The sequence below is a fragment of the Hirundo rustica genome, chromosome 12 (genome assembly GCF_015227805.2).
Source record: "Hirundo rustica isolate bHirRus1 chromosome 12, bHirRus1.pri.v3, whole genome shotgun sequence".
In the NCBI taxonomy this organism is placed as follows: domain Eukaryota; kingdom Metazoa; phylum Chordata; class Aves; order Passeriformes; family Hirundinidae; genus Hirundo; species Hirundo rustica.
In genome coordinates this window covers 1,544,767-1,570,869 of record NC_053461.1, presented here as the reverse complement: position 1 = coordinate 1,570,869, position 26,103 = coordinate 1,544,767, and the positions used below count along the sequence as shown (strand labels likewise).

At 43.0% G+C, this 26,103-nt stretch overlaps 1 protein-coding gene across 23 annotated transcripts in view; it reads left to right on the top strand.

Moving 5' to 3' along the window:
* Positions 1-25,516, top strand: part of SLMAP (sarcolemma associated protein) — a 93,889-nt gene extending 68,373 nt beyond the window's left edge. For 12 of the 23 annotated variants that reach the window (XM_040076320.2, XM_040076328.2, XM_040076317.2 and 9 more), the window contains 4 exons: positions 202-319; positions 634-805; positions 2,239-2,373; positions 6,953-13,523. In XM_040076320.2, coding sequence (XP_039932254.1) covers positions 202-319; positions 634-805; positions 2,239-2,373; positions 6,953-7,042 — 515 coding nt within the window. In that variant the 3' untranslated portion in view covers positions 7,043-13,523. Of the gene's footprint in view, positions 1-201; positions 320-633; positions 806-2,238; positions 2,374-5,820; positions 5,936-6,952; positions 13,524-18,970 lie in introns of those variants that run through there. The other 11 variants (XM_058422251.1, XM_058422246.1, XM_058422248.1 and 8 more) reach the window with 2 other exon arrangements.
* The last annotated feature ends 587 nt before the right edge of the window (positions 25,517-26,103 follow it).

Below are 26,103 nucleotides of genomic sequence, written 5' to 3'. Positions count from 1 at the left end.
ACTGGATATAATAAACCTCATAGCAGTAGAAGATACTGTAATGTTTTACAGGTGCTCATGAGAGAATTCATGTGACATGATTACAAACAGGTATATTTAAGATTTATGGCTGATAGCAACTTTTCCTCTATTTATTAGCTGGTGTTCCTTGAAGCAGTCACAAAATAATTTTACTTACTTGAATTAACTTGCACATTGCAGGTGAACTTGAAAAGTTGAAGGCAGAGTGGATTGCTCTGGAAGCTGAATGTGTTAAACTGAGGAAGGAAAATACTTCACTTACATCTGAACTTCAGCGACAAGAGAAGGAGCTTTCCAGGTAAGGGCACGATGGTTTGTCTCGGAAGTACCACAGCAGCTGAAGGGTTTTGGTGGTGGTGGTTTTACCTCCCAAAAGAGATACTGAATGTTAATTATACACAGCAAGCTGTGCACATATATTTAAAAGCAAGACCATGGCCAGCCTTTTGTGTCAGCGCTCTGTAAAGGGAAACAAGAATGGTCTGTACTTCTATGATTGCTCTAAGCTGATATTTACATATCAAAACCGATGTGTGAAGCTTTCAAAGGTGAAAAGTGCCTGTTCGTGTAAATTTAAAATGCATAAGGAATCAATTGGATTTTGTTTTTCAGCTCTCAGAAACAGAGTTTAGCACTAACCAGTGATATAAGTGTCCTTGAAATGTCTCGAAAGGAGCTTGAAAATCAGATGGGATCTTTGAGAGAAAAACATCAGCGGGATGCAGCCAGTCTGAAAACTCAACTGAGTGAAGCTGAAAGTCAAGCAAAAGATTTTCAGAAGGAGGTAACATGAAATAGTTCCATTTTGCAAGAATGTAACGCCCAATGACTGACCTTTTTAAACTAAAAGAAAAGGGCAAGTTTTCTAGTAAAGATTTTTTTTTCATATGTTTATTGCAAGCAGTTTAAATGGTAGCTAAGAGAACATAAACCGGGAGTCAAACCTAAAAAGGAAGACTTCTGGTAAATACACGTGTTCTTTGAGAACTTCCTAAACTTTACTTAACGTGCATTACTGTAGTGAATTTACTTTGAAGATGTTCATACAGGTAAACCATTATTCAGAGTCTTCATGGACATGATGGTCCAGAGTTTGTTTAGCTGTTACGAGTCAAAGTTAATTCCCTTTTTTTACAGTCTCATCTTTCCAATTAGATTTGAACTCTTTTATTTGGCAGTGAGACTACACATTGAGACTACACATTCTTTACATAGATCTCCTTTTATCTTACTGGATTTGTTAGTGCATAAGGAAGAACCAGCATTCTGAGCATGTATTTAATCTGCCTGGCCTCTAAAGATTGTGTCTGGAAGGAGGCCATCGTCTCCAACAATTACTTGCTTCCTCTTACAGGCATTTTGAATGTTTCCCCAGTCACTGCTCTTAGTTTGTTTTGCAGTCCTTTTGTTTCCTGTGTGGTTAATTCATCCGTGTCACATTGCTTGCAGTTCTCAGGATCTGAAAATCCCAGTTGTCTTTATCTCTGTTTTGTAATCAGATCAGTATTTGTAAAGATGCCTCATCTTCTAAATTTGTGGTGAATACCAGTACTGAGGGTCATTGGTTCTGTCCTTACTAAGCCCAGTCAAGAGGAGTGCTAGAATAGGAGAAATGGAATGTGGGTTTGAAAAAGGAAAAGCTTCTCATTCTGCAGGAACATGTCACATTCACCCAGTACTGTTTGTACTTGACCTGCACTGAGCATTATGGCATGACAGTAACAAGGCATAATTTTTTTTTACTGCCTGCCTTGCTCTTACATTTGAATTTGCTGTGTGGGAAGAGGGTTTGATTTACTTCATACACAGTGTTGATTTTTGCACCTATTAGAGGGATGTAGGTTTGTAAGCTGCAGCCTCGATGTAAGAGCACCATTCAAATGTGAAGGACTCCTTGTTCCCCTGTTTCTTGTTTTGTCTTTGTAGTTTTTACAGTCCTTTCCAACACAATAATGAAAAATTGGTACGAGAGATTAATTAAGGCTTTGCATTTACTTTGTATTTCCTCGGATTTAATAGTCCTAGTCCTGCCAAGCTGGGCAAAAAAATTTAATTTAGGAAAAAAGGAAATTAAATTCCACCTTTCTTTTATGAAAAGAGAGTGCAGTGTTGCAAGTTAGTCGAGGCAGATGACAGAAAAGGGAGCTGTGTGCCAAGCAGATGCCAGCATGTGTTGGGTGTGCAGAGATCCACAGATTGTTCTCTCTTTGTCTTTAGTATGAAAGAACACAGACTATGCTCTCGGAGCTGAAGGCAAAGTATGAGGTGGCAGAACAACAAAACCAGTCACTGGCAGAAGAGCTCAAACAATGTAAAGAAAACCTGAAGCTGCTACATGAAAAAGGAAACAATGTAAGTCTGTACCAAATGTGTGGGGAAGTCAGGTTATGACACTGTTGATTAAAGGAATGTAGAAGAGTCAAATAGAAAAGGATGGACTTTAAAAAAAAAAAGCTGTGAACTATATTATGCAAAATTCCATTCTGGTCCTACCTGTGCAGATTTGCAGGTCATTACACTGTTACAATTATGCATGAAAGTTAAATTTGCAGTTGCTCGACAGTTTTAAGTGTGTCCTTAGATACCTGCTCTCTTGAAAACATATGGCTTAAATACTTGTGAACCAGAATGAAATAAAATTTTCTGGTTTCAAAGAATGGTACAGGGGTAAAAGCTGACAAACCTGTATCCAAATGAATTGAGTAAACCTTTTCAAGCTGCTCTCATTTTATCACTATTGATTACAATGGATGTTCCCTCCTTACTCTTGCTTATGCTTCTCTGGCATGGTTATTTCTGATGGGCTCATGCTTTAAACAGTACAGTTGGACTGTCATTTCTATTCACTAATGAAAACAGTGTTTTCTGGTTTTCAATTTATTTGAGAGGTTGTATCATTAGAATTGAGTTCCCAGCAAGAGACAACTTTTTATTTTACTGAGATTCTGAAATCTTCCAAACATTAAGGGTGTGGCAGACACATTATAAGGCGGTCATAGCCTTGTTTTAGATCCCTTACTGCCCTGGGAGGGCAGGTTTTGTCTTCCTGTACTGCCTCTGTGGCCAGTGCAGGGTGAACAGCTCCTGTAATGCACAGTACACAACAGGAGGATAATGAATGCAAACTGTATCTCTGACTACAAAGGAAGTTCTACAGGTCCATCCTCTAAATCAGCTGGTTGCCTAAAGTTTGTATGAATATCCTTGACATAATCAATTCTTGAATATAAACCTTGAACATCATGGAGCTGTCAAAGATACAAAGAATTCAAACCCTTCCTCACTTTTTTCAGCCGTGTTTTCAGGAGTATGATTTCATAATTCTCGTGGAACCTGATTCTTGTTTAGAATTTTTCTGCAGTACTCAGATAATGCTGAGTTACTGGACTTAAAGCAGAAATCAAAGCAACCAGACTAAAACTTCACCCCATTTTAATAGAAGAATAAATCATTGTGAATGTGAGATTTTCTGCTCTGTTAGAATTAACCTCAGAATCAAAAAGATCAGTGGAAAATAGGGGATAGTAAAGGGTTGAAATACTGTGAAGGAAATTGGAGTACCATGATGAAAGTGAAAAAACTAAAAGGAAATGTTCAGGAGAACTAGTGGTGAGTATTTAAATGAAAGCAGGAACCACGGCAGTTGCCAAAATCTGCTTGCAGAAGAGGAGTTAATTGTGACAGTTGAAACCTGGAGGTCAGGGTGTGATGAAGAGCATCCTCCATATAAGGGCAAACTCGCTGCTCACCAAACATTACTCACAGGCAGTAATGTAAAACATATCCATCTTGGGGATTATTTCAAACATCATGGATACTGGGCTGAGTTCCAAGGTCAAATTTTTCAAGTACCATTGCCCCCTTATGCTGGAATCATTATCTGCTACTTCATTTCTGAGGACAGAAAGTGACTTCCCACTGTGGGATTTGTTCCTTTTTGCAGCCCATCTGTGTCTGAGTTTGCATATCTTCATATTCTAATAAAAGAGGCACAATTTTGTTGAAGCACCTAGTTAAATGCTCCTTGACAATAGGGAGATTTGTTATGTATTGATAAGTTTGTCAGGGGAAAATCTGATAATTTTGAAGGTGATCTCATTGAATGTGATGGATATTTATCATTGGTTTCATTTGCCAAAAATGTGTATCACTTACCAAAAAAAAAAAAAAAAAAAATCTATAGAATTGCTCAGTGAATCAACAAATGTTAGAAAAGACAAGGCTTCTGTCTCTATTCCATTTGGGATACCATTTAAATAAGAAGTTTCTAATATTTAAGTTTTACTTTTAGAAAACATTGCAGTGTTGTGTGTTTCTGAAATGCTTAGCGGTGTAGTTTACTACTTATGTTTGCATGCTTTTGGTCACTGGTTACTTCCTGATGCGCTTTACATGACAGATTTCATGAAATGAATGCTCTGAGAACATCAGCTGCTCTGGTTGATTTAAACCTCTGGCACTTTTTTGAGCACTGCTGTGATTATTTCTGCCAACAGGCTTTCTGTGGGAAGGTGGCACTGTGATTTGTGGCACCTGTGACACAAAAATAATCTTGCATGAAAAAGTCTTCAATAGTTAAACATAATTTTTCTGTTAAGTATTTGCCTTAATTGAAAAAAAAAAAATTAATTGAACAAGACTAGAATACCTTCTAATATTCCTGTGTTTTGAACCATATTGGAGGTTCTATGAATAAGTGATTCCTACAAGTTCATAACAGGATGAGATTTCACTTACTAATCACAATGTTTTATAAAAGTTAAGCATGAATTTATCATTTGCTTATTTATTTGACTGAACAAAATCAAGGAGCTTCTGCACAAACAGTTTTAAAAATATTTGGCATGGTTCAACCTTAACCTCTGTGTGTCTTTGTGTGTGCACAAATATATAGAGTAGGATACATAGAAAGCCAATGTCTTCCAAGGACAGCTCAAAAAGCATTTCGGTCTATTTTTGCTTTTAATTTTTCATATCACAGATAAAGGCTGTTCCTTCCAGAATGTGCAGTAGTTTCCATGGATAGAACACAGCTGAGAAAAAGTGTGGATGGTTCTGAGGGGGCCATAAGCTAGATGAACCCTGCAGTCTGGCCAGCTGCTGGTTTGGCCCAGCTGCAGCATTTGATCAATTTTCAGAATTGCATTTGGGTCACAAGGCTGCTTGTGTCACCTGGCAGAGATGCTGAGCTTTGTGGTATCTCTGATAGAAATGTGCTTCTCTGCTTTTTAGTAACTGGGTGTGGATTGCAGGCATGTTACAATCTCACGGAGATGTCTGAAACCCCCCCAGCTGGGTTTGCCTGTGGACATAGCTGTAATTGATTCACGAACTGAGGAAAAAAGATTGTTTTTTCCGGAGGCTGGTGATGGAAAATGGAAAAGGCTAACTAGCAAGGAATGAAGAAATAGCTGAAAAATCCAGTATTTGATATGAGTCCATCTCTCAAGAAATCCAAATAGGATTTCCTCTCACTTAGAAAAACTAAAACCAACTGTAAATAAGATACAGGCAAATCAGTTTAACATTCGTATTGTTTTCGAGTGCTAAATTCCAAGTTGTGACAAGACGTTTCTTGGAACATTTTCTGCCTATTTCCCTTTATTTTTAAGTGTCCCCGTTCATTTGAGTAGAACGGTGTACTAACTTTGTATACCAGATTAGATAATGCTGTAATGTGTTAGATGTCTTTAATACATTTCAGTTAAAACAAAACTTACTGACTTATTTTCCCCCCCTCTAAATCATCTGATTGATTTCTAGCACTAAGTGATTTTTAATATCCCTTCCCTTCTTTAGCCTTCCATATTACAACCCGTCCCAGCCGTATTCATCGGCCTAATCCTGGCTTTCCTGTATTGGTGTTACGGCCCATTGTGGTAGCGAAAGGTACAAGCACTACTGTTCAGTCAATGTATGTTTGTCCCTCTCACCTGTTTGTGCCATTTCTGTATCAAATAGTGCATGGTGAAATGCTCACAGGGATTTCTTTACCTGAAGCAAACCCTTCATTTAATACGCCATTCTGTCGAGACCGACGAGCTGAGCAATCCACTAATCATTTAACATCTCTGTGATTTCTTTAATTCTTTAATAATTAACAATTAACGTTTTTTCTAACTGGTGCTTGAACGTGCCTCTTATAACTTGGTCTCGGTTTGTCTTTAGCAAAACGGGCTGCCTTTTGCACAATGCTGCGATGTTAGGGCATGTAAGGAAACTTAATTGCTTAATTAACTATAAAAAATGAAGAGTTTGCCTCTAATAATAAAATTCAACAAGCTTTGGTTCCTATTCATGGACTAGGAAATTCCTCTCTGACTCTAAACACTCTAATTTTTCTCACTGTTACTGATGGAAAGATGGAAAAAAAAAAAAAAAAGACAAGAAATAGGTGGTTGGTTTGTATTCTGAACTCTCAGCTTGCATTTTCTCTTGTCTCTCAGTGTGTCTTCCTCTTAAAATGCCATTGTTGTCATGCGGTGTTGTGACAGTCTGTTAAAAAAACGGTGTTGTTAGGCTCTGCTACATACTAAAAGTCCCAGATCTGGATTTAAACGGCCAAAAGTTAAAGATGCGCATCGAGCTCTGTGCAGCCTCGGCTCGGCACGAGCGAGGTTTTAAACGTCCCGAGCCTCGGCACGTTCAGCGGCAGGTTTCTCTGAGGAGTGTGCGGTAACAAACCTGGGAACACGGAGCTGCCAGAGGTCCTGCAGAGGCTCCTGAGGCACGGAGAGCTGTGGAGCTGTGCGTGCTGGAGGAGCGGGCTGTGCTGGGGCGCTCGGGTCAGGACTGGCCTGCAGCGGGGCTCCTGGGTAACGCTCCAGTGATGCTATCAACAGGTGCTCAGGACTTGCAGGAGCCACGAGGTAAACTGCTTAGTGTGAACTAGAACAAACGTGATATTGATTTCTTTTTTCTCTCCACACAGAGACAATGGCCTTGGATGCCTGTGATGGCAGCTTTGGTTGCTGTAACAGCCGTGGTGCTGTACCCAGGCCTAACCAGAGCTTCTCCATGAGAACTGTTGTTGAATCCATACACCGTCCTCCCTTTAGAAGCTGGCAACATTCATATACTGAGGGAAAACAGATTAATTCTCTTCCTTTTTACCTCTTAATACAGCACAGCTCTGCGTGAGAACAGCAGTAGGGTCATTTGCTTTAAACTGTATAAAATGTATCTGTCTATAAAGAGGGAATAAAATTGTGATTCATCATGCTGTGAGCAATATTTTTGCTTACAACTTCACGCAAGTTTTAAATTAGTCTGTTGGGATTCTGAATACTATAATGGTGGCCTAAAGCAGGCTTATCGGTACCAAATTATTTATAAAGGCTAGGGTTGTGGACGCTGACTTTAGAATCTGATCGCTAGACTAAAGAGGAAAATACTGATTCGGTCATCCAAGCCAAGTAACCTTGCAGATACTTGAGAAACAGATGCAGTGTGCTCAGTGCCTTTCAGTATGATCTATTTTTTTTAAGCTAGTGTATCATTTTACTTGCTGTTAGTCACTGAGCTGTTGGGAACGAGACTTAAGAAAACTTCTCTTACCACGCCTTTCGAAAGAAGCATATTTTTCTTCCCTAAGGATCGCTTTATTAATGGGTTTTGGGAATAAACACAATTCATGTCCAGCCTTAAAGAGATAGAGATACTGATGGTGAAGAGCAGCCTAAAGTATTTAGTGTGCGCGTGTGCGAGTGCAAGCATGTGTGTTCTTGAGTGAACTGAGATGTTTCTGGGAGCAAGGACTTGGTCATTTGATGGACACAGTGCAGTGATTCAACTTACATTAACTTTAGTTTGAATGTAATTTATTAAATTTCATCTATTTAAAGAGATACGTTCTTTAAAAGTATGAATACCTTCTCACATATCACATGTATCAGTTTATTTTTTCAGTCATTCGATATTTTCTGACTTGACCTGGAGAAGCTCTTTAGAATAAGCTTTTGTGGACGTAACTTCATTAAGAGAACTGCTACATTATGTCTGTGATCAGCTGAGAAAATCTAGATACATAAAATACTATGAAATTGGAATCATATACCTGATAAAGTATTGTCAGGTGAAGATGATTTTAATTTGGTAGTAAAATTTTATGGCTCCTTATCACATGGCTGTAAGTATGATGCAGTGGTCCCCATTACAAAGTTTATTTTCTTTATCTGAGTACTATAACTATTGCTGTTTGCTGACTTTTGGTGGGAATCACTGTAGTTAGTGCTGAATTAAATGTTGACCGTAGTTGTCTTGTTCAGCTCAACAGTTCTGTCAAAAAAGTTTATTAAAGACTTAAATAATATGTTAAAGAATGGTAAAGTAAAATGGCTCTGCTAAAAGTAACCTCAAAATAGGGAGGTAATCTCAGCAATTCAATTGGCTTGAAAGAATGTTACGGCAATCGACAGATGGTTTAAATATTTAAATAGAAATTTAGTATATCATTTACTTTGAGAGGTTTTAAGGGTCATCATCCTTTAATTAAAGGTTCTGTACGTGGGATTTCCTAATGGGAGGATTATTAGTTGGAGAAAATAGTCCACAAGTGACTTGTAGAAAATAACTATTATCATTTACTTCATTCATTTCATCCTTTTCATCCTTTTCAGTTGCAGGAAGCCACCCAACCACAGAACACTCGTATGCCAGTGGTACTTAGTACCTCTTGTATATAGGTTATTGCAAATATTGTTCTGAAATGCTTAACTTCAGAATTACATTTTTTTAAGTAATTGTTTTAAATCTATTTTGTAAAGATATAAAAATACAATAGAATTTCTGGAGTACAGATTAAACTATTTGCACTAACACACGTGATGTGCATGATTTAATAAAATAATACTCTCCCTATGCATGTTTGAGTTGAATGTCATTTGAAAACGAGAGATTCATGCTAAGTTTCTTTTGCACTAGATATTGCCACAGTTACTAGGCACGATGTCTGCAGCATGTCAAGTAAGAGCAAAAGACTTTTTTTTTTTTTTTTTTACCTTTTACTTCACACTTGCACTGGTTTAAGTTTTGGTCTAGCTGATCCTTCTTGACTGTGGTTTTCAGAAGGAGGTGGGGTAGCAGAGAGTCGTAGAAGGTTTGGGAGCATATTGCCATGGAGGAGGAAAGGATGGATGTTCTGAGCTGCAGGGTGATGTGCCCGTGGCAGGAGCAGTGCCTGCAGGTCCTGAGCGATGGAGGGAAGCCCTGCTGGGGGAAGGGAGCCTGATGCTGCCTCCTCACCTCTTAAGCATCACAAACTCCCTGTTTGTCCCTTTTTCAGCTGGTGCTTCTTTTGCAGTGGATTCCCTTCCCTCCTCCCTGCTGGTAGCCCGTGGCATGAGGAGGGTGGAGCCTGGCAGAGCCAGGGGGCCCTGCACCATCGCAGTTCTGCCTGGGGCTTAACTTTGTCCTTGCATTAAAGATAAATGTCTTTTCAGAAATCTCTAGCCTATCAGAGAGCTGCAGTTTGAGGCCCAACATGGCTGTATTAAAGGAAGAATATTTCCAGTTTCATTCTGTGCATGTATGCATATTTATATTATATACACAGGTGCATAGTACACGTTGCATGGGGGTTTGTGCTTACAAGTATACCTGTGGTTCCCTAATGCAGTGCCTTTTCCAGGAATTCTTGACATTTGCATGTTCAAAATGACGAGGAATGGGCAAAAATGCACAGTTCAGTCTTCTGTTGTGAGAATCCCTGGAGAAGGGTTGGGTAACTGGGAAGCTGCTGTCCTTCAGTGCTTCTCTACTAAAACACCAAGTGGAGTTACTTTGCAAGGACTCCTTGCACAAACTTCTGGGGGTTTTTGTTTTTTGGTGGGTTTTCTTGTTTTGTTCTGGGTTTTTTTTGGTTTTGTTTTTTTGGGTTTTTTTTGGGTGGTGGTGTGTTGGGGGTTTTTTTGGTTTTTGTTTGTTTGGTTTTTTGTTTTGTTTTTTGGGTTTTTTTTTGTTCTGTTTTATTTTGTTTTATTTGTGGGGTTTTTTGGTTTTTTTCTTTTTCTTTTTTTAATGATAAATGTGTGTGCTCTTTTACATTCATATTTGGGTTCTTTCTTTAGTGAGGCTTGATTAGCTAAGCCTTGGATTTGATATACCAAGCAGCTTTTCACGTGTGAGATGCTCCTCCACTTGTGAAACAAGTCCTCTGAGCTTGCACTGAAGTGTGAGGTTTTAAAAGGATTCCTCATAGTAGCAAAGTTAGTCAGAGTGTTGTTTTATCAGTTGCTAGTTCAATTTGGAAGATTTAGTATAAATCTTAGGATATCTGAACACTTCTTCAGATTTCTCCTGATATCTTGAGTGAGGCACCTTTTTTAAATTCTAAAAGATTTTACCTACATGGGGACTATGATAGCAGGCCTTTTATTTAAAAATATAAATATGTGAAAAATATAGTGTGATTTTCCTGTTCCCTGTGGTTGAATTAAATGCGTTCTTTCAGAGTCTTTGCCTCATCCTTTTTGCAGAATGTCTGGATTTTTTGGTGCTACATGGAGAATTGTGAGCCTGCACAATGTATCGCAAGAGTTCTCATTAAATAGTGAGAATTAGTATCAGATAACTGATAGCTGAAGCAAAGGTAATCAATCACCTGTGCATGTATTTTTGGGCTATATCCTTAAGTTATTTTTCTAATCAAGTCTTCTGAAGTACGTTACCTGTTCCAGATTTCTGTGTGCTTTATGTAAGATTTTGAATGTTTCCTGCCTTAATCCATAGGGTTCTGCCACTTGCAAGGATCATTTCTTCAGCTTGAATCTTCTCCATGACAAATCCATTGCTGAATTCATTCCACCAGCAGCATCTGAGTGCTTTAAAACACCAGGTCACCATTATGGCTTTTGGGAAGCCGCGGTCCTTTGCACTGGCTCTGCAAGTGGGGCTGGCTGTGTTTCACCAGGGGCCTTTTCTCCCCTCTGGCTATTCATCCACCTTTAGTGTTTCATTAGCAGCTGTCTCAGAATTGAGTCTCCATTAATAACGGCAGATGATCATAGAACAGAATTAGAAGCCATATTCTTTCCTTTTCTCTTGCATATACCTCTGGGTCTGTTTGAAGGGTGATTGCTTCCTGCAAACAGCTGCATTGAATCCCCAGAGCCAGCTGATTTGCTCATCCCAGTCATTTGCACATGCTTATGAACACAGAATTCTTCTTTCTTCTCTGGTGAGGAATTGGGCTGCAGTATAGGGGATTATTTTGTGGCCTTCCTGGATTTTTACTTTGTACCCACTTGTTGAAAGTGAGCAGAGGTTTGTCCAACAGAGCCAAGTTCTTCTGCTTGGAAGAGAGGGGCTGCACCCGTTCCTGCTTAAAAGCTACCAGTGTCCAGCTAAAGGCTCCCAGCAGTAGAAGGTAAATCAGCAATTGGGACACATGTTTTGATGGGAAGGGACATTACAGGCTCAAGTTCCTATTTGTAAAGGAAAGGGGAACTCATCTGATCACTAATTTGGATGTCAGGGTCATAAAACTTCAGTCTGATTTCAGCAGCAGCAGCAGAATGTCAAGAAGTTCAGCATCTGTTAGAAAAAAAGAATTCTTGCTTTAAGAACTTCAGAAAAAGGATCAGTCGCCTCTGTAGATAAGGTATGTGAGCAACTACTGTTCTCTCAAAAAAAAAACCCTTGCCAGTCCCCAGCCTGTGTTTGAGTTCATCCTGCTTTGGCTTCCAAAAGTTGAACTCCAGTACATCTCTCTTGGAGGATGTTCTTTTGCTGCAAACGTCGTCCTGATCCAGGGATTGGACATACCATGATCATTCCTTCCAATCTTACTTTATATGAATGGATTGAATTTTTACATCTTTTTCTTCATCCCTCAAGTTTTTGTTGTCAACTTTTTAAACAATTTTTAATTTTCTGAATGTTCTCTTTTGAAGAGTAGATGCCAGAATAGAACATGTCCTTACAATTATTACCTTCCTAACATCATATGAATAGACAATAAGCTTTATATCCTGCTCTGGTATTCTTGTTTGATTGTCTCCCAGAACTTTTTTGGGGGGATTCACTGACTTCTTAGCTTCTAGATTTTAATCTTGTCAATCGAATCGCCGTACTCCTCACACACCCCAGTATGAGACATACCCTGTGGTGTCTGACCTGGCAATATTGGTTGGTGAAACCACTGTAGGCAGCAGGCCCAAGCAGCAGCGTGTCCCCATGACTGTTCAGCACAGCACTGAAGAGGTTTTTTATTTCCCGTCAGGTTTTATAGGGGTGACTCCTGAAGCTTTATTGCAGACTATTGATCGTACACTGTCGAACAGTAGTGAGAGAAAAACTGATCCCTGGAGCACAATAGGGAAAATATTCATAGAATAATTCCTTCACTTAGTTTTTACAAACTGACAGCTGTTCTGTAACTTGCATTATTAGTTACAGGGATAGTAGTGTAGCGATCACTTTTATTGGAATGTTGCGATTTACAGAAGTCTTGGTTTAATAACACTAATAAACTTATTTTTTAAAAAAAAACTTTGAAAAAGTGAATTTTACTTTCTAAAAGCTTTGACAGGTATGAATTATTTTACATCCTTGAATTTTTTTGCTGACTGCTTCCCATAGATTGTTTTATGATTTGCTTACACCCTGGAGTGAAGCAAAGCCAGTCCTTTTCTCAGGATCAGACATTTTACTCTCTTCCCTCAGCCCCCATCATGTTGTTTGCACATTAGTGACACTTCCCTCTCCAAGCATTTCGGTTTGAAGGTTGTTCAGATGACTGAGTTGCTCAGTGAGCATCGTTCCCAGAGCTGGCTGTGTCTCAGCTCCGAGCCACCGAGGGATGTGTGTCCGTGCTGCTCTGGGATTGCGCTTGCGTGTGGGGACCAGGACATGGTCACTGGTGGTCAGCAGCCAGGAGAGAGTGGGAGTGGAATTGAGGTTCTTGGGGAAATGGTTCTGAGCTGTGGGAATGGAGATGCTGGCAGGGAGAGAATTCCTGTGTTACGTCAGGTGAGACATTGAAAACGCCAATGTGCTGCCAACGTGCGTCATCCTTTCATCGTGTCCGATGAACAAATCCAAAGCCTGGGTTAAACTAAAAGCAATGTCTTATTTCCTGATTATATGAGTCGGTAAATTGATACAAAAGAGTGAAGTCATCAATTCATGCTGTTCTATTGGAATAAAATGTAACCAAAAGCTTACCTGTATTTGTTTCAGTGCCCGTTATTGGGACGTGGATTTTTTTTTTTAGAAACACCGCACACACACTATGAGTGGTAAAGTACTGCCTTCAGTATGGAATGAATTTGCTATTTTAATCTTTTCATGCTAGATCATTTATGAAGTTTATATTCTATTTATATTTCTTGCTCTGGAAAATAATTTTATTGAGTATGTCATCAGTTTTGATGTGACAAAACTACTTCTTGTCTTGAATACAGTGGCTCTGACTTTAAAAATGTTCCAAATATGCAATATGTCTTGGGATGAATAAATGGTAAAAATTATGAGAATAAATTTACATCACAACGGAAAGCTGATATGTATTGTACATAGTCTTTCATTCAGCCTAACTCCAAATTTCAGCACTCCACAGCTTCTGCTACACTCTGCTTTACTGCGTTAGAAGACAAGTTACTAATTAATGAATCGATTAAAACTGATTTCAAAATTGGAATCTATTTTCCTGTTCACAAAGTAAACGAATGGGATTTGCAGCCACAAGACCTTCTCTCCTCTGTGTGACATGGTGAAAGCTGGGCTTCGACAGGGCTGAGCCCAGGGAGAGCAGGGCTGGAGCAGGGGTAGGAATGCAGCCACGGTTTGTGCAAGAGTTACGTGGCTTTAGTGGTGAGACACCCTCAGGGCATCAGTCACAGGATCATCCTTTAAGAAAAGCAACAATCCTAAGGTCTTTAATCTCCACGGTAAGTCAGAGGGAATTTCTGGAGCTCTCTGTCAGTGCTGACTCAAGAGAAGGACATGCAATGAATCACTCACATAGTTTGCAGCAAGTTTGAGGAAGGAAAGTCTCCCTATATGGAGACTCTGTGGATCCACCCCAGGGTGCAGTTTAAGTACACATGGTTCCACTCCAGGCAAGCAGGAAGTCCTGGTGTGAGACCCAGGTCTCTTCTATTTTTCAATTTAAAAGGTTAGAATTAGCATTAAAACATTCTTCCAGATGCAGTAGATGGTTGGGAGGGGAAGGAAGCCTAAAAAGGTGATAAATATATCTGCTGCTCTTCATGGGACGCTGCTGGTAGCACTTAATGTGTTACAAGTTTGTCTTGGGTTTGTGTGTGCCAACACCAGTGCAAAGCGCTCTTAGACCCGGGATGAGTTTACTTCCAAGGAATGCTGCAAAAGGGCGTAGTGAAGTTTGCTCATTTTTAAAGGTTCAATGTCAATATTCCAGGCTCAGTAGGTATGAGATTCAAGGCATTTGGTGTTTCTTTGTAAGCGTAGCAGTCACAGCTGACTGGAAGTTTTTCAGTTGCAGAACCTGACTGGAATCCAACTGTAGCTGGCCATTGTAGGAGGCATTTAGTGCCTTTTTTTTGTTTGTTTTTTCCCCACTTTGTAATTATTGCAGTGGCACATAAGCAAAGACAGCCTGCAGCAACTTCAGGGTCATTTGTTAATTGCAGTTCCAGCCTCGGGCTGGCCAGGTGTTGGTGTGCCTGTGCTGCATGTTGCAGCAGTAGTAAGTCCTTCTCCTGCTGGCTTCTCTCAACTGTAATTCTTCTTTAGAAGAATTGTGTTCCAGTCAATAATAAATTATTAACAATCTCCCTCGTTATCACTTTACATGATTGCCTTTACAGCAAGTGAGGGTGTACCTTAGCACATTCATGACCCTGTTCAGGAGGATGTTTAGTAGACAAATACCAAAAAAATTCTGGTGTGTTATATGGTGTGTCTCATTTGAAATCTAGAGAGGGTGGTAAAATTATTTACTCCACAAGCTGTCCCTTCCAGTAATTGAAAAACAAATACTGGAATAATTCCATCTGAATGAGCACTTCTGGGACGTTTCTTTTGTGAGAATGTGCAGGATGTTGCATCTGCTTGGAATGTGACTCAGACATCCCTGCTGCTGACCCACTGCCTTAGATGGACAGGCAAATGTGGCAGGGAAACCTTTGTTGTAAAGTTTGTCAGGATGGAAGATAAGCCACGGTATTGGCAGAGATAATCCTCAGCTGAGGCACCTCAGTTCTGCTCATGTGCATGTGGACTCATTAACAGTGAAATTTGCTTCATTTAATGTAAATTGTTTCCAGTCCCCATACATTTCACTGGAGATTATTCAAACGTGCTAAGTTTTCAGCTGTAAAATTGAGAACGATAATTGCATTTTTAGTCATAGTCTGCAACTCTGTGGCTTAATGTTCTAATTTCTTGGACTTTAGTAAGACCTCAGTGCGATTCTGCTAGCTCAGACACGTCATCAGAAAACTGCTATATTATTCTTTAGATTTTGAGCACATTTTGGAGTTCTTCAGTCCTTTCGGTTGTCAGGATACTCTGAAAACATAAAGTTCTAACTGTGATGTGAAGGTTGCTTCCTGCAGCCTCTGGAGTGCAAGCTTGGGAAGCAGTGGGTTTGTCCTGATGAGTGTGGCCACGGTGTCCATCTCCACTCCAGGAGGAGGAGGATGGCTCGGGGAGAGTCACGCCCTGGTAACACCACTTCAGTCTTCCTGCTTCTCGCTGGTGAAAGCTGAGAAGCCATAAAAAGAACCTCCTGAAGCGTGAGAGAGCCCAGTCCTTCAGCAATCGCTGGCTGCTCAGATGGTGCATGCAGGTGTCTCACCTGCTGTTCAAAGGCAGCTCAGGCTCAGCACTGTGCTCACAGAGGTCTCAGGTGTGGTGGGCATCTCTCCACAGCTGGTGGCACACACAGTGGCCTTGCTTCCCTCCAGCCGAGAGCCCCGTGCTTTTCTCAGCAGTGCCAGGCTCAGGTGGTTTGCTGTGACGTGGGTTCTGCTCTGCAGGTGATTTACAGCTGCTCCAGTGTGTGCCAGCGCAGAGGAGGAGAGAGCTGAGCCCCAGCAGCTGGCAGTGCCCGTTGCAGGAGGCTGTGAATGCCCATCAGTGAAAAGCAGTGGCTGGCTCCTGTATCTCAGTGTGCTGTGCTCTCCCTCGTGGGCTTGGCTTTCAGCTGCAGTCCAGCACGTATGTTAACAGATGGATTTAAGCTGGATCTTGGGGATAAATTCTTCCCTGTGAGGGTGGTGAGGCCCTGGCACAGGTTGTCCAGAGAAGCTGTGGATGTCCCACCCCTGGGGACATCCCCTGGAAGTATTTGAGGCCAGGCTGGATGGGGCTTTGAGCAACTTGCTCTGATGGCAGGTGTCCCTGGCCACGGAAGGGGGTTGAAATGAAATTGCCTTTAAGGTGCCCTTCAGTCCAAACTGTGCAATGATTCTGGGACAGATCAGCTGGGCTGGTCAGAGCAGGTGCTGCTTGCACCACGGTTCTGGGTTTGGTCCCTGTATCATTCATATCATATCCCTGGCTCATTCAGGAGCTGGACATCACTCGATGACCCTTGTGGGTCCCTTCCAACTCAGAATATTCTGTGATTAAGGGTGTTGATCCAGTTTCTGTTTTACAGTGCACATTCAATGGACTAGCCAAGCTGTGTTTGCAGGGCTTCCTGAATCAAATGATCATGGAACAGAAACAAGCTGGTGTAGCAGAGCATGAAACTGCACTTATCTATACGTTCTGTTTTAGTGGGATGAAGCTTTGTGCTTCTCAAGGCAGTTTTAATGGGATAGAGATTTAGGTAAAGGTATTTTAAGCTTTTTAAATTCAGTGTGTTAGAGGGGTGAAGTTGGAGTTGCGATTTGTGCTGTGTGCTGTGCGCACAGATCTCTGCTGAGGCGTCTTGGTTTGAAAGATGCGTGTTTAAAAAGGTTCCTCTAATATATTGGCTGCCTCCCAATAATTTTTAGACTGGCATTGAAGCTGGAGTGGATTTTATCTTTTATTTCTGTGCTGCATTGCTTAATGCATGCAAAACTGACCCATTTAAGCAGGGAGCTTCTACTAACAACAAACTGTCGACACGTTTCAAATACATTTCAAAACATGCTTTGTGGTGGAATATCCTTCCCCTGCAGCCTTCTTGGGGGTGTCCTTGCTGGTAGCTGCTGTTCTGTTTTTCCTCAGCTATGTCAGGGTGGTTTTGCTGCACTCAGTTGCCATGCTCAGTACACAAAGGGCCCGGTGGCCGTGCTCTCTGTGCTCTCTGGCCCCAGCAGCCCCATGCTGGGTGTTTGGTGGTTTTGCTCTCCTGGACCGGGGCCTGGGAAGCCCGACCTGGACTGGAGCACCAGGAGGGCTGGCAGGAGCCTGCGGGAGGAAGTTCCAGGTGTCTTGAGAGGAAGGAAATGAGGGGAAAACTGTGTGTTTTGGGGAATGTTCCCACACAGTGCAAGGGTAGGGAGGGGGCACATCAGGAAGGGAAGGGTCAAAAGGGTCTGGGAAGGATGATCCTGGGTTTTACCACAGAGGGAAAAAATACTCTTCCAGCCTTGAAAGAGCATCCCCATCCTCTGCTTGTGTCTGCTGCCTGGGGCGAGGGGAGCTGCCCTGTGAGACCGGGGAGCAGCAGGAGGGGAGGAGCTGTTTAATGTTTAACGCCCTGTGCAAGAGAGGGGCTCACAGACGCTCTCTGCCTTCCTGCCCCGCGCCTGAGCCTCGTAGGAAACCTGCTCCATTCTTCTCCTCTTCCTGGCATTGACCCACGGCTCTGCTCTGACTGGAGGCTTCCTGCCCCCCACGCAGGGCCAGCCCCTTCCAGCACTACAGAAGAGCCAGCTCCATGGGCTTCCCTTGCCCTGCATGCAGACGGTTTCTCGCACCTTCTCCACCAGGGAGGTGACCTGGAGCTGTGTTTGCAGCATTGAGCAGGTGAACGGTAAAAGAGCTGCCAGGAGGTTTTAACTGGAGACACCCTTTTAGTCACTAAGGTGTCCAGGAAGCGAAGTCCTTGGTCTGGGCAGTCAGAGCTGCAGGGAACGTGGTGGGATGGGATTTGGTGGGGGTCACATTGCGGCTGGGTGTGCTGCCACGGGGCACGGTGCCGCTGCAGCGTGGGCAGAGCCCCTGGTGAAAGCTCTGCTGGCCCCAGTGCCAGCGCTTGTGCAGGACGCAGTGGAGGGCTCAGCTGAGCCTGGCTGCATCAGGAGAAGGGAAGAGCTGGGAACATCTTCTGTGCTGTGGCAAGAGTGACGTCGGTGCCAGTGCAAACCCTGCGTGGGCTGAGTCTTGCCGTGGCCAAACGTGCTGCAGTGAGATGGGTGAGATGCCTTTGATGCATCTGTTGCCCCATTCATTGCCTCGTCCGTGGAGCTTGGCTTGAGCCATCCCTATGGCTGAGAGACAAAGATCCTTTTAAAATTTAAAAGGAACTTTGTTCTAGGTTTGTTTTGTCCAATTCTCACTTGTATATAATAAAGCACATAACATATATATGGAAAAAATTATCTTCACTGAAATGGTTTTTTCTCTATACGCATGCCAGTGGAAAATGCTTCATTGATACTTCCTACAATCCTGCAGACCCAGACAATGCAGTTCTCAGCACTGCTTCAATCTACAATTACTGACAAAATAGTTTGTTAATTTTACCAGAAGCATATGTCAACATTCTAGACTCAAAGCAAAAAAAAAACCAAAAAACCCACAAACCAACAAAGCCCCCAAATCAAAAGGAAAAAAACCCCTTTAGACTCAGTGTGTGGCCTAAATGCAGCCGTCCCTATGCCAGTGCTGCAGACTGGGCCCTGCCTGTCATCCTCATTTTAGCCCCTGGGCTTTTTGGGCACTGCTGAGAAGGAGCAGCCCCATTGCAGGGCAGTGGAAGAGTTGTTACATGATGTCTCTCTCTGGGGGAAGAAAAATTCAGTTCGCATCCTGTAAGTCCAAACTATAAGGTAAAAATAATCCCTTTCTATTCTCTCCTAAACAGAACTGCTCCTGGAAAGCAGAAACAAACCCTAGTAATTGCTCTATGTCCCTGGAGTCCCTAACAGAGCATCTGCAGACATGACAGGAACAAGACCTGCTCCGGGATCCCTGCAGTGTTCCGCAATGGCACAGATCAGTTCATGGTTACTCTTTCAAGTGCTCTGTGTGTGCTCAGTGCTGTGGCTTTACAAAGAAGATGACTTTATTTTCCTGCTGCAAGGAGGTTGAGATCTTAACATCCTGAACGTACGGAAGGAGAGTTTTCTCTGGCTGTCAAAAATCTCATAAAATGTAAGCTGGGGGGAGAGGGGAGGCCACTTGCATGCTCAATGTTCAAGATAAAGCTATTTGTGCTCAGTGTAATGGCAATATTTTTCAGTTGCAACTCTCCTGTGCAGAAGTTTAATCTCCTTACTGTGGACAGAGTGAGAGCAATGAGAGCTTCATCACTTTTAACATGGCCAGTTTTCTAACAAAAGGAATCTGTGTCAAGTATGTGATTTGGGTCACTTTTGCACCTTTTTTTTTTTTTTTGTCTGTGTTTCTATTTATGCCCTGGCCAGTTCTTGCACTCGCCAGCCTCGTAAGAAAGTAGACATGGTTAATAACTTTAAAGGAAAGAGGCTGGTTTCCTAGCTCTGATCTGAGCACCATTGCCTTTATTTATGTAAGCAGTGACATCATCTTCTATTGCAGAGCGGGAACCCTAAACCGTTACGGGAGAGCAAATTTTAGGAAGTGTCCTTATGAGACAAGTGTGATTCATCTTGAAGTGTGTGTGTTTAAGAAAGATGCTGTATCTTGACTCAGATAAGTTCTGTGAACCTGATTTTACTCCAGTTCAAACTGTAATGTATTAGCAAATATTAATCACTTTTTTCCTTTTAAACTGTGTGAAAATTGCTGCTTGCAGCCTGCTGGGGAGCGTGAAAGGCAGCACAGCTAGCTTTTTTGTCCCCTTTCAGCTTTCTCCAGAAATCTGCTTTTGCACTCCTCCAAAAGCCTTTTGTATGTGATGCCTGACCCATCCAGTGATGGTGATGACTGCCTCGTTCTGGGATTCACTCTTCCATGGGGACAGTGCTCAGGGCATTGCTGAGCTGCCAGTAAAGCACTCTGTTAGAAAATATCACCTCAGCCATGTTCAGTCTCTTCTCCATCACACAGTGTGGAGGAAACGTGCATCCTTTTTGGCCAGAGCTGAAAAAGCAAATCCATACACCGCAGTATGGCTGAGTCGCTGCCAAGGGTGAACATCTGCTGCACAGCTTGTCACTGAGCCCTTAAAGACGTCCTGTGAGCGGCCAAGAGCACTGCCCTGGCTGCGTTCTTGCACCTCTTCTGTACCTGAGTGGGAAATCACTTTCTCCAACGGGGATGGTTGCAGACTGGCAGGCTCCACCTCTGTGCCAGCTGCACATTTGCAGCAACACCTGGCGCTGCCTACTGGAGGGAGAAAACCCTGATTTCTCCTCGCTTGGATTTTCTGTGCTATATTTACTCAAAGGAATTGCTCCTGTAGTGAATGAGGATGAGGAAAGTAGACAAAATCTCCCCATTTCCTAGCATCTGCCTTGCTGCAGGGACATGTCTCTGTGCTTCTTCTTGTTGTCAAGAAGCGACTGCATCTGTGCTGGTCAGGCAGGGACAGAAGGCTGAAGGTTCTTTGGTTGGCTTGTTTGTTTGTTTGTTTGTTCAAAATCAGCAAGTGTTTAACAAGCATCAGCGATTGTTTCCAGTGAGTTTGCTTTCAAACCTGGCCTCATGCCATGGGAAAAGCTGGGGTTAAGTGCTGTTGTACACTGGGAGGTGCCATGGCCCAGTGTCCTCCAGCCATGCCCGAAACCAGAGGAGCTTCTGTCCTCTCTGAGTTGTTTCGTCTGTGAATGAAGGCAAATGTTGCATTACACTAGAGGCAGAACAGCATTTCCCCAACCTTCCTTTTAACAGTAGCTGCTGCCACTTTTTCTTGGCTTTAAGCTAGGGCTGGCTCAGCAAACCTTTGAGTCAGATTCCTGATTTCTCTCATCTGGTAGTTGCCTTTGCTGCTGGCAGTGCTGCCAGCTGGAGCAGGGAGATGCTCATGGACCCGTCCATCAGCCTGGGCTGGCCCTGTGGAGGGCTCCAGTGCTGCCAAGCTGCTGGGGGGGACGTCACCAACTTGCTTTTCATGGCTCCTGACAGGTGTCACTTGCTCTAGTGCCTGACTTTCACACTCAAGCCTGAGGAAGATCACATCTGAAGGTGTTAGGTCTTTCCAGCTCCCTGTGGGAGGGGTAACTCCTGACCGGCACTTTGTGCTTTGTTCTGAGCTTACCAAGCGTCTTCACCCTCACCTCAAAACAGCAGCTTTATGAAAGCAGATGAGCCCAGCCGGTGCCAGGGCAGAAGTGAGGTGGTTTGGGGCATCTCACAAACATACACCACTTCCTCATTGGGGCCAAATTACAGCTGTGTCCCAAAGAGATCCCCGGTGTGTGGGTGTGCCCGGGGCACAGGGCTGCTGTCCTGGCTGACATGGAGGGCAAGAAGCAGTTTTCACTCCTCCTGCTTCCAGGAAGGTGAGGAGATCTGGACCAGTTTTGGAGAAGCTGATCCTTGTTTGGAGAAGATTTTGGGTGCCACCATCATGTGGCGATTCTCAGGAGTATCCTTGAGATACCATTTATCCAGAAGATTTGCTGTGCCTGGTAACTTTAGGGATGTGTGTTTCTTCCCTGGTCTCACAAAGATCCTGGTGAGCCATCTGGAAATTTAATCATGTGATTACTTCAGGAACTGGAAGACCTTTTGTAACTACTAATCCCAGAAACAGATTTTTTCTTCGTCCTCTCTGTCAACACAGCCTTTAACTGATTTTTATGAGCTTCGGCACATGTTTGAAGCATCACTGCCTTAGGATACAATTTATTTTTTCTGGACTATCCCAGTGCTCCCTATATCTAGTGATAGCACTTTCAGAGGAATGGCTGTTTTGGGGGTATTTATTAGGATCTTCTGTGTCCTTCAAAACTTGACACAGCTCTATTTGCATACCTAGAACAGGAATTAGTGTGACTTAGCACGCCATGAGCATGAGATCCTAGGAAATTATGCTTTGCATTGCTACCTATTTTGCTGCAAAAGAAATTGAGCTATGTTTTCATTAGTAAGACGTGATACATTTTCATTAAAAAATATTGATCCAATTAAAGCAAGAGGGTAAAGCAAAAAGACTGAGATAACTGGTGCCGTGCTAGATTCTTATATTTTGCCCCTTCTTATCGTGTCTTGCCTTCTAGCTCTCGTTCACCCACCAAAATAACTTGTGGATGAAGTTTGCTGTATGTGTCTTAACTGCTCTGTGGAGGGAGTGGGATGTGGCAGGCAGGAATCCTACGTGCAGGAAAAGTTGTTTATTGGAGTGCCAAAGCATTGGGTGAGTATGGGAATGTCTGTGTTGTCATCCTGCCTGGAGCCATGGCCCCGTGTTCCTGCAAGAACGTCAGGCCCCAGGCAGAGGTTCAGAGAGGCTCCCCGGAGGAGCCTGCAGGACACATTTCCTGGAGCTGGAGCGTGGCAGAGTGATGGAGAGGCAGGAGGAGTCTGTGTGTGCACAGACCCAGCGAGGGGCTTGCTGCAAGTCCCCACGTTTGCCGTGTGCCTGTGTGCAGGAGTGGGCACAGAGCACACAAACTCCTAATGCATTTGCAAAGCATCATCACCCTCTGCGAGTCAGGAGCGATGCAGGAGAGATGCCTCCTTGTTCTCTCTTGTTAAGGAAGAAGTCTCAAAAAATGTTCTTACATTTCTTGGGAGCAACAGAAAAGATTGACCTCATTGCTGTACTAAATGTATGCCCGTGGCTCCTGAAAGCTCCAGCAGGATATAAAACCACTAGTTACCGGTTCTGATTTCTGCCAGAACTTCAAAGTGTTTCCTTTTATGCAGTAATCCTAAAACCAGTCCAAGAAAACACTCACGCCATTACTTAGATATTCCAGTTGTGCCACCAATATGGAAACTTAAATTATTATATTTCCCACAGCCAAACTTCCATCGTTAGTTAAACTTGATGGTCTTCTGCTTGCTTGTAGGGGAGATACAACCTCCTTTCCATGGTCTGAAAAATGGTTGCAGCTCAAAGCTGAGCCAAGAGTGATGACTGATGGACTAAAAAAATAGGGCCTTAACATAGTAACCAAAGTCCTATTTAGACTTTAAGTGTTTTTTAATCATAGTCATGTCCTTCTCTGGAAAAGAAGCTTCACATGGACCAGCCATTACTCATTTAATAAACACTTTGTTTATTTTACTGTTTGAGATTACAGTTCCCATCTTTATCACTGGTGCATCAAGCCCCAACTTTATCAGTAGAGATAAAAGCTTGTGTGAAAGCAAAATCAGTCAGGTAGGACCCAGTCCTATCACCTAAGTCTTAGTGACTTCTCGAAAGCTTTGTAAGCTGTGGTTCCCCTGCCTGTGCCAGTGTGGCCCTGTGTGATCTGGCAGTGTTTATTTTGTGAGCAAGGCCATTGCACAGGGTTCATTCACGTGTGCTCAACAAGCCACGGCTGCTCTGCTCCAGGGATCGTACCTACACAATATCACTGCATCATGAAATTGAGAGGGACATGGGGGTTTTTGCTCAGGTTGTATTGGGACTTTCTTGCTAAGTACAGTTTTGTGGACAGAGTCTGAGGTGTTTCTTTTTTCTGCTGGAGTGACCTCACGGTAGCACTTGACCTTGCAGTGAAGCCTAGGTCGGGTTGTCCCTTGGCTGCTGAGCCCAGCAGATGCACCAGGTCCTGGACAGGAGGAAGTCCTGGAACACCAAACAACAGCCACCGGGTCCAGCAGAGTCCTGTCATGCTCAAAGAGGTTTCAATGACTACAGGATGTGTGGTCAGAAAGGAAGAGGTGGTTCATGAATCATTTAAATGCAGAGAAATCCTCCTGCTTAAGCAAATATCCTGCCAAGTTTCTCCTGGAAAATAATTCGATGTGTAAAGCTGTATCTTTTCCAGGTTATGAGGGATGGGATTTAAGAGAGAAGTGTCTAATTCTCCAAACTTAGAAAGCATATGGGCCTCATACTCTTTTCCCAGTTGGAAATTTTTCTTTTAAGAAAAGGAAATCGACATTTATAAGCAATATTTAATTCAGGCATTTGGCTAATTCTCCTGCTACAAAGCTTTTAGGTCAAATTCTGATTCATTGATGTGGATCTAGAATTAAAGGGATCAGGAGAGGAAGTGGACTCTGAAGTTAGGAAAATTTTGGTTTCTTGTTCACTTTTTCCTACTCATCAAATGTATGTTTGACCTATGATTCTATTTTAAGTGTTGTAGGAAAACTTACTCCTATGTGTCTGCCTTTGCTCTTTTTCTGCCCATTGTCATCAGCTCTGCCATGGGTGTGTTCCATTTTAGTGTTGCAGAAAGGGATCCTGATCATTCTGGACATGACGTTGGACAAATGCTGGGAATTTCTACATTTATTCCATTAGGTTAGAGAATGGAAAATGGGTGGTTTATTATTCTTATTACTCATTAAAAGTATGTGTTCAAACAGTGCCCTGTTTCACAATGTGATGTTCTGCAGCAGCTCAGGGCCCGAGGGAAGCCATGGCCAGTACCTTCCTTTTGTGTGTATATATTCACAGAAGTGTGCGTTGTGTTCAGGATTCCCACAGGGATCACTTTGGCGGTCCATCTGAAGACTTTTCATCTGGCATTAAGATCCGTCTCCCTCTGTCTGTCCTTGCCATTTCTCTGTTGTGTGTGTGACCCTCAGCTCCTGTTGTCCACAATCCCACTCTCTCCCACTTCCAAACCTTCCATTTCCCCTTGTGAGTACTCTGATTCCTGTGCCTCAGAGGCCTCTCACAGCCATCAATCCGGTGCCATTTTCAGTATCCTGTGACACCATGAATGATGGTCGTGAGTGCTTTTTGTTTGCTGTGTTCATAAAGCAGCTACAAAGAGACTGCAGGAGGAGCCAGGTCTGCATCCCGCCCCGGCTCTGGTCCTGTGGGGTTGTGATGGATTTACTGCTTTCATAGATGCAGCAAATGGCATTGCCAAACCCAGTGGTTTATCTGGGGCCATCCCTGTGCTCTGGAAAACAGCTCATCCTGGGAGAAAAAAATGACGGGGGTTTCCCTCCCTTTCCAGTAATTACTTTGGGACTAATTATGTTGTTCGAAAGAAAGAGCTGCTGCTTGACTTGCGAGAAAAAGGAAATAAGAACAAGGGGGTTAAATGTGACAGCTCCTTGGGATACCAGCCCTGCCAGTGCTCAGGAGAGAAGAGAGCACAGTTGTGATGAGCCAAATTCACCTTGGGACCAGTAATTAGTCAGGGGGGAGCTCCCCACTAGATTGAGGGTGTCCTGGGAGGTCTCCTGGAATAGGGAGAAAAGAAGGGGCTTGGCAAAGCAAAGGACCTTACCATTTTTCTCACAGCCTTCACCATGTAATTAATACTTTGCTCTAAATCACTGTGAAATAGTTTGTATATATTATGTAAAATCACTTGTATTCTATTATATTGAAGAAAACAAATGTAAAATAAAGACAAAGGATGGAGTAAAGTAGCTGTGTGGTAACTGGATCCCCAGTCCCCAATTGCACTGGTTGTCCCATTCCCCAAGACCGTGGTTGCAGGTCTCTGCCATCCCTGGAATTATGTAGGTGTTTTCCACATGATGATGCAATGTTAAATACAGACTGTCCCGGATGAAAAGGGGAGCACAGATCAAATTCTGTTGCACATCGCTCTCCAGGAGAGCCTGTCTCCACCATCCCCTGCTCCCCTGCTGTTTGTGCAGCTCTTCTGTCTCAGGAGCTTTAAGAAACAATTTTTAACCGTGCTTCACTTTTTTGGAGTTGGGAAAGCTCTAATACACCTCGAAGCACAACCGACACGTGGGCCCTCTAGGAGTAGTGCCTGTTAGTAATGGGACAGCGTGTGGCAATTTGTATTCCCGGGAAAGCAGAACCCCAGCTCTCGGGAGTTTGAGTGGAGGGGGGAGGCTGGGACGGAGGTGAGGACGGCCGTAAGCACTTCAGGTGGGCAACTTGCTATTGCAGAAGCTGGAATATGCCAAAAAACGCCGAGGCGAACCTTCTACGGGAGCGAGGGTGCGGTTGTG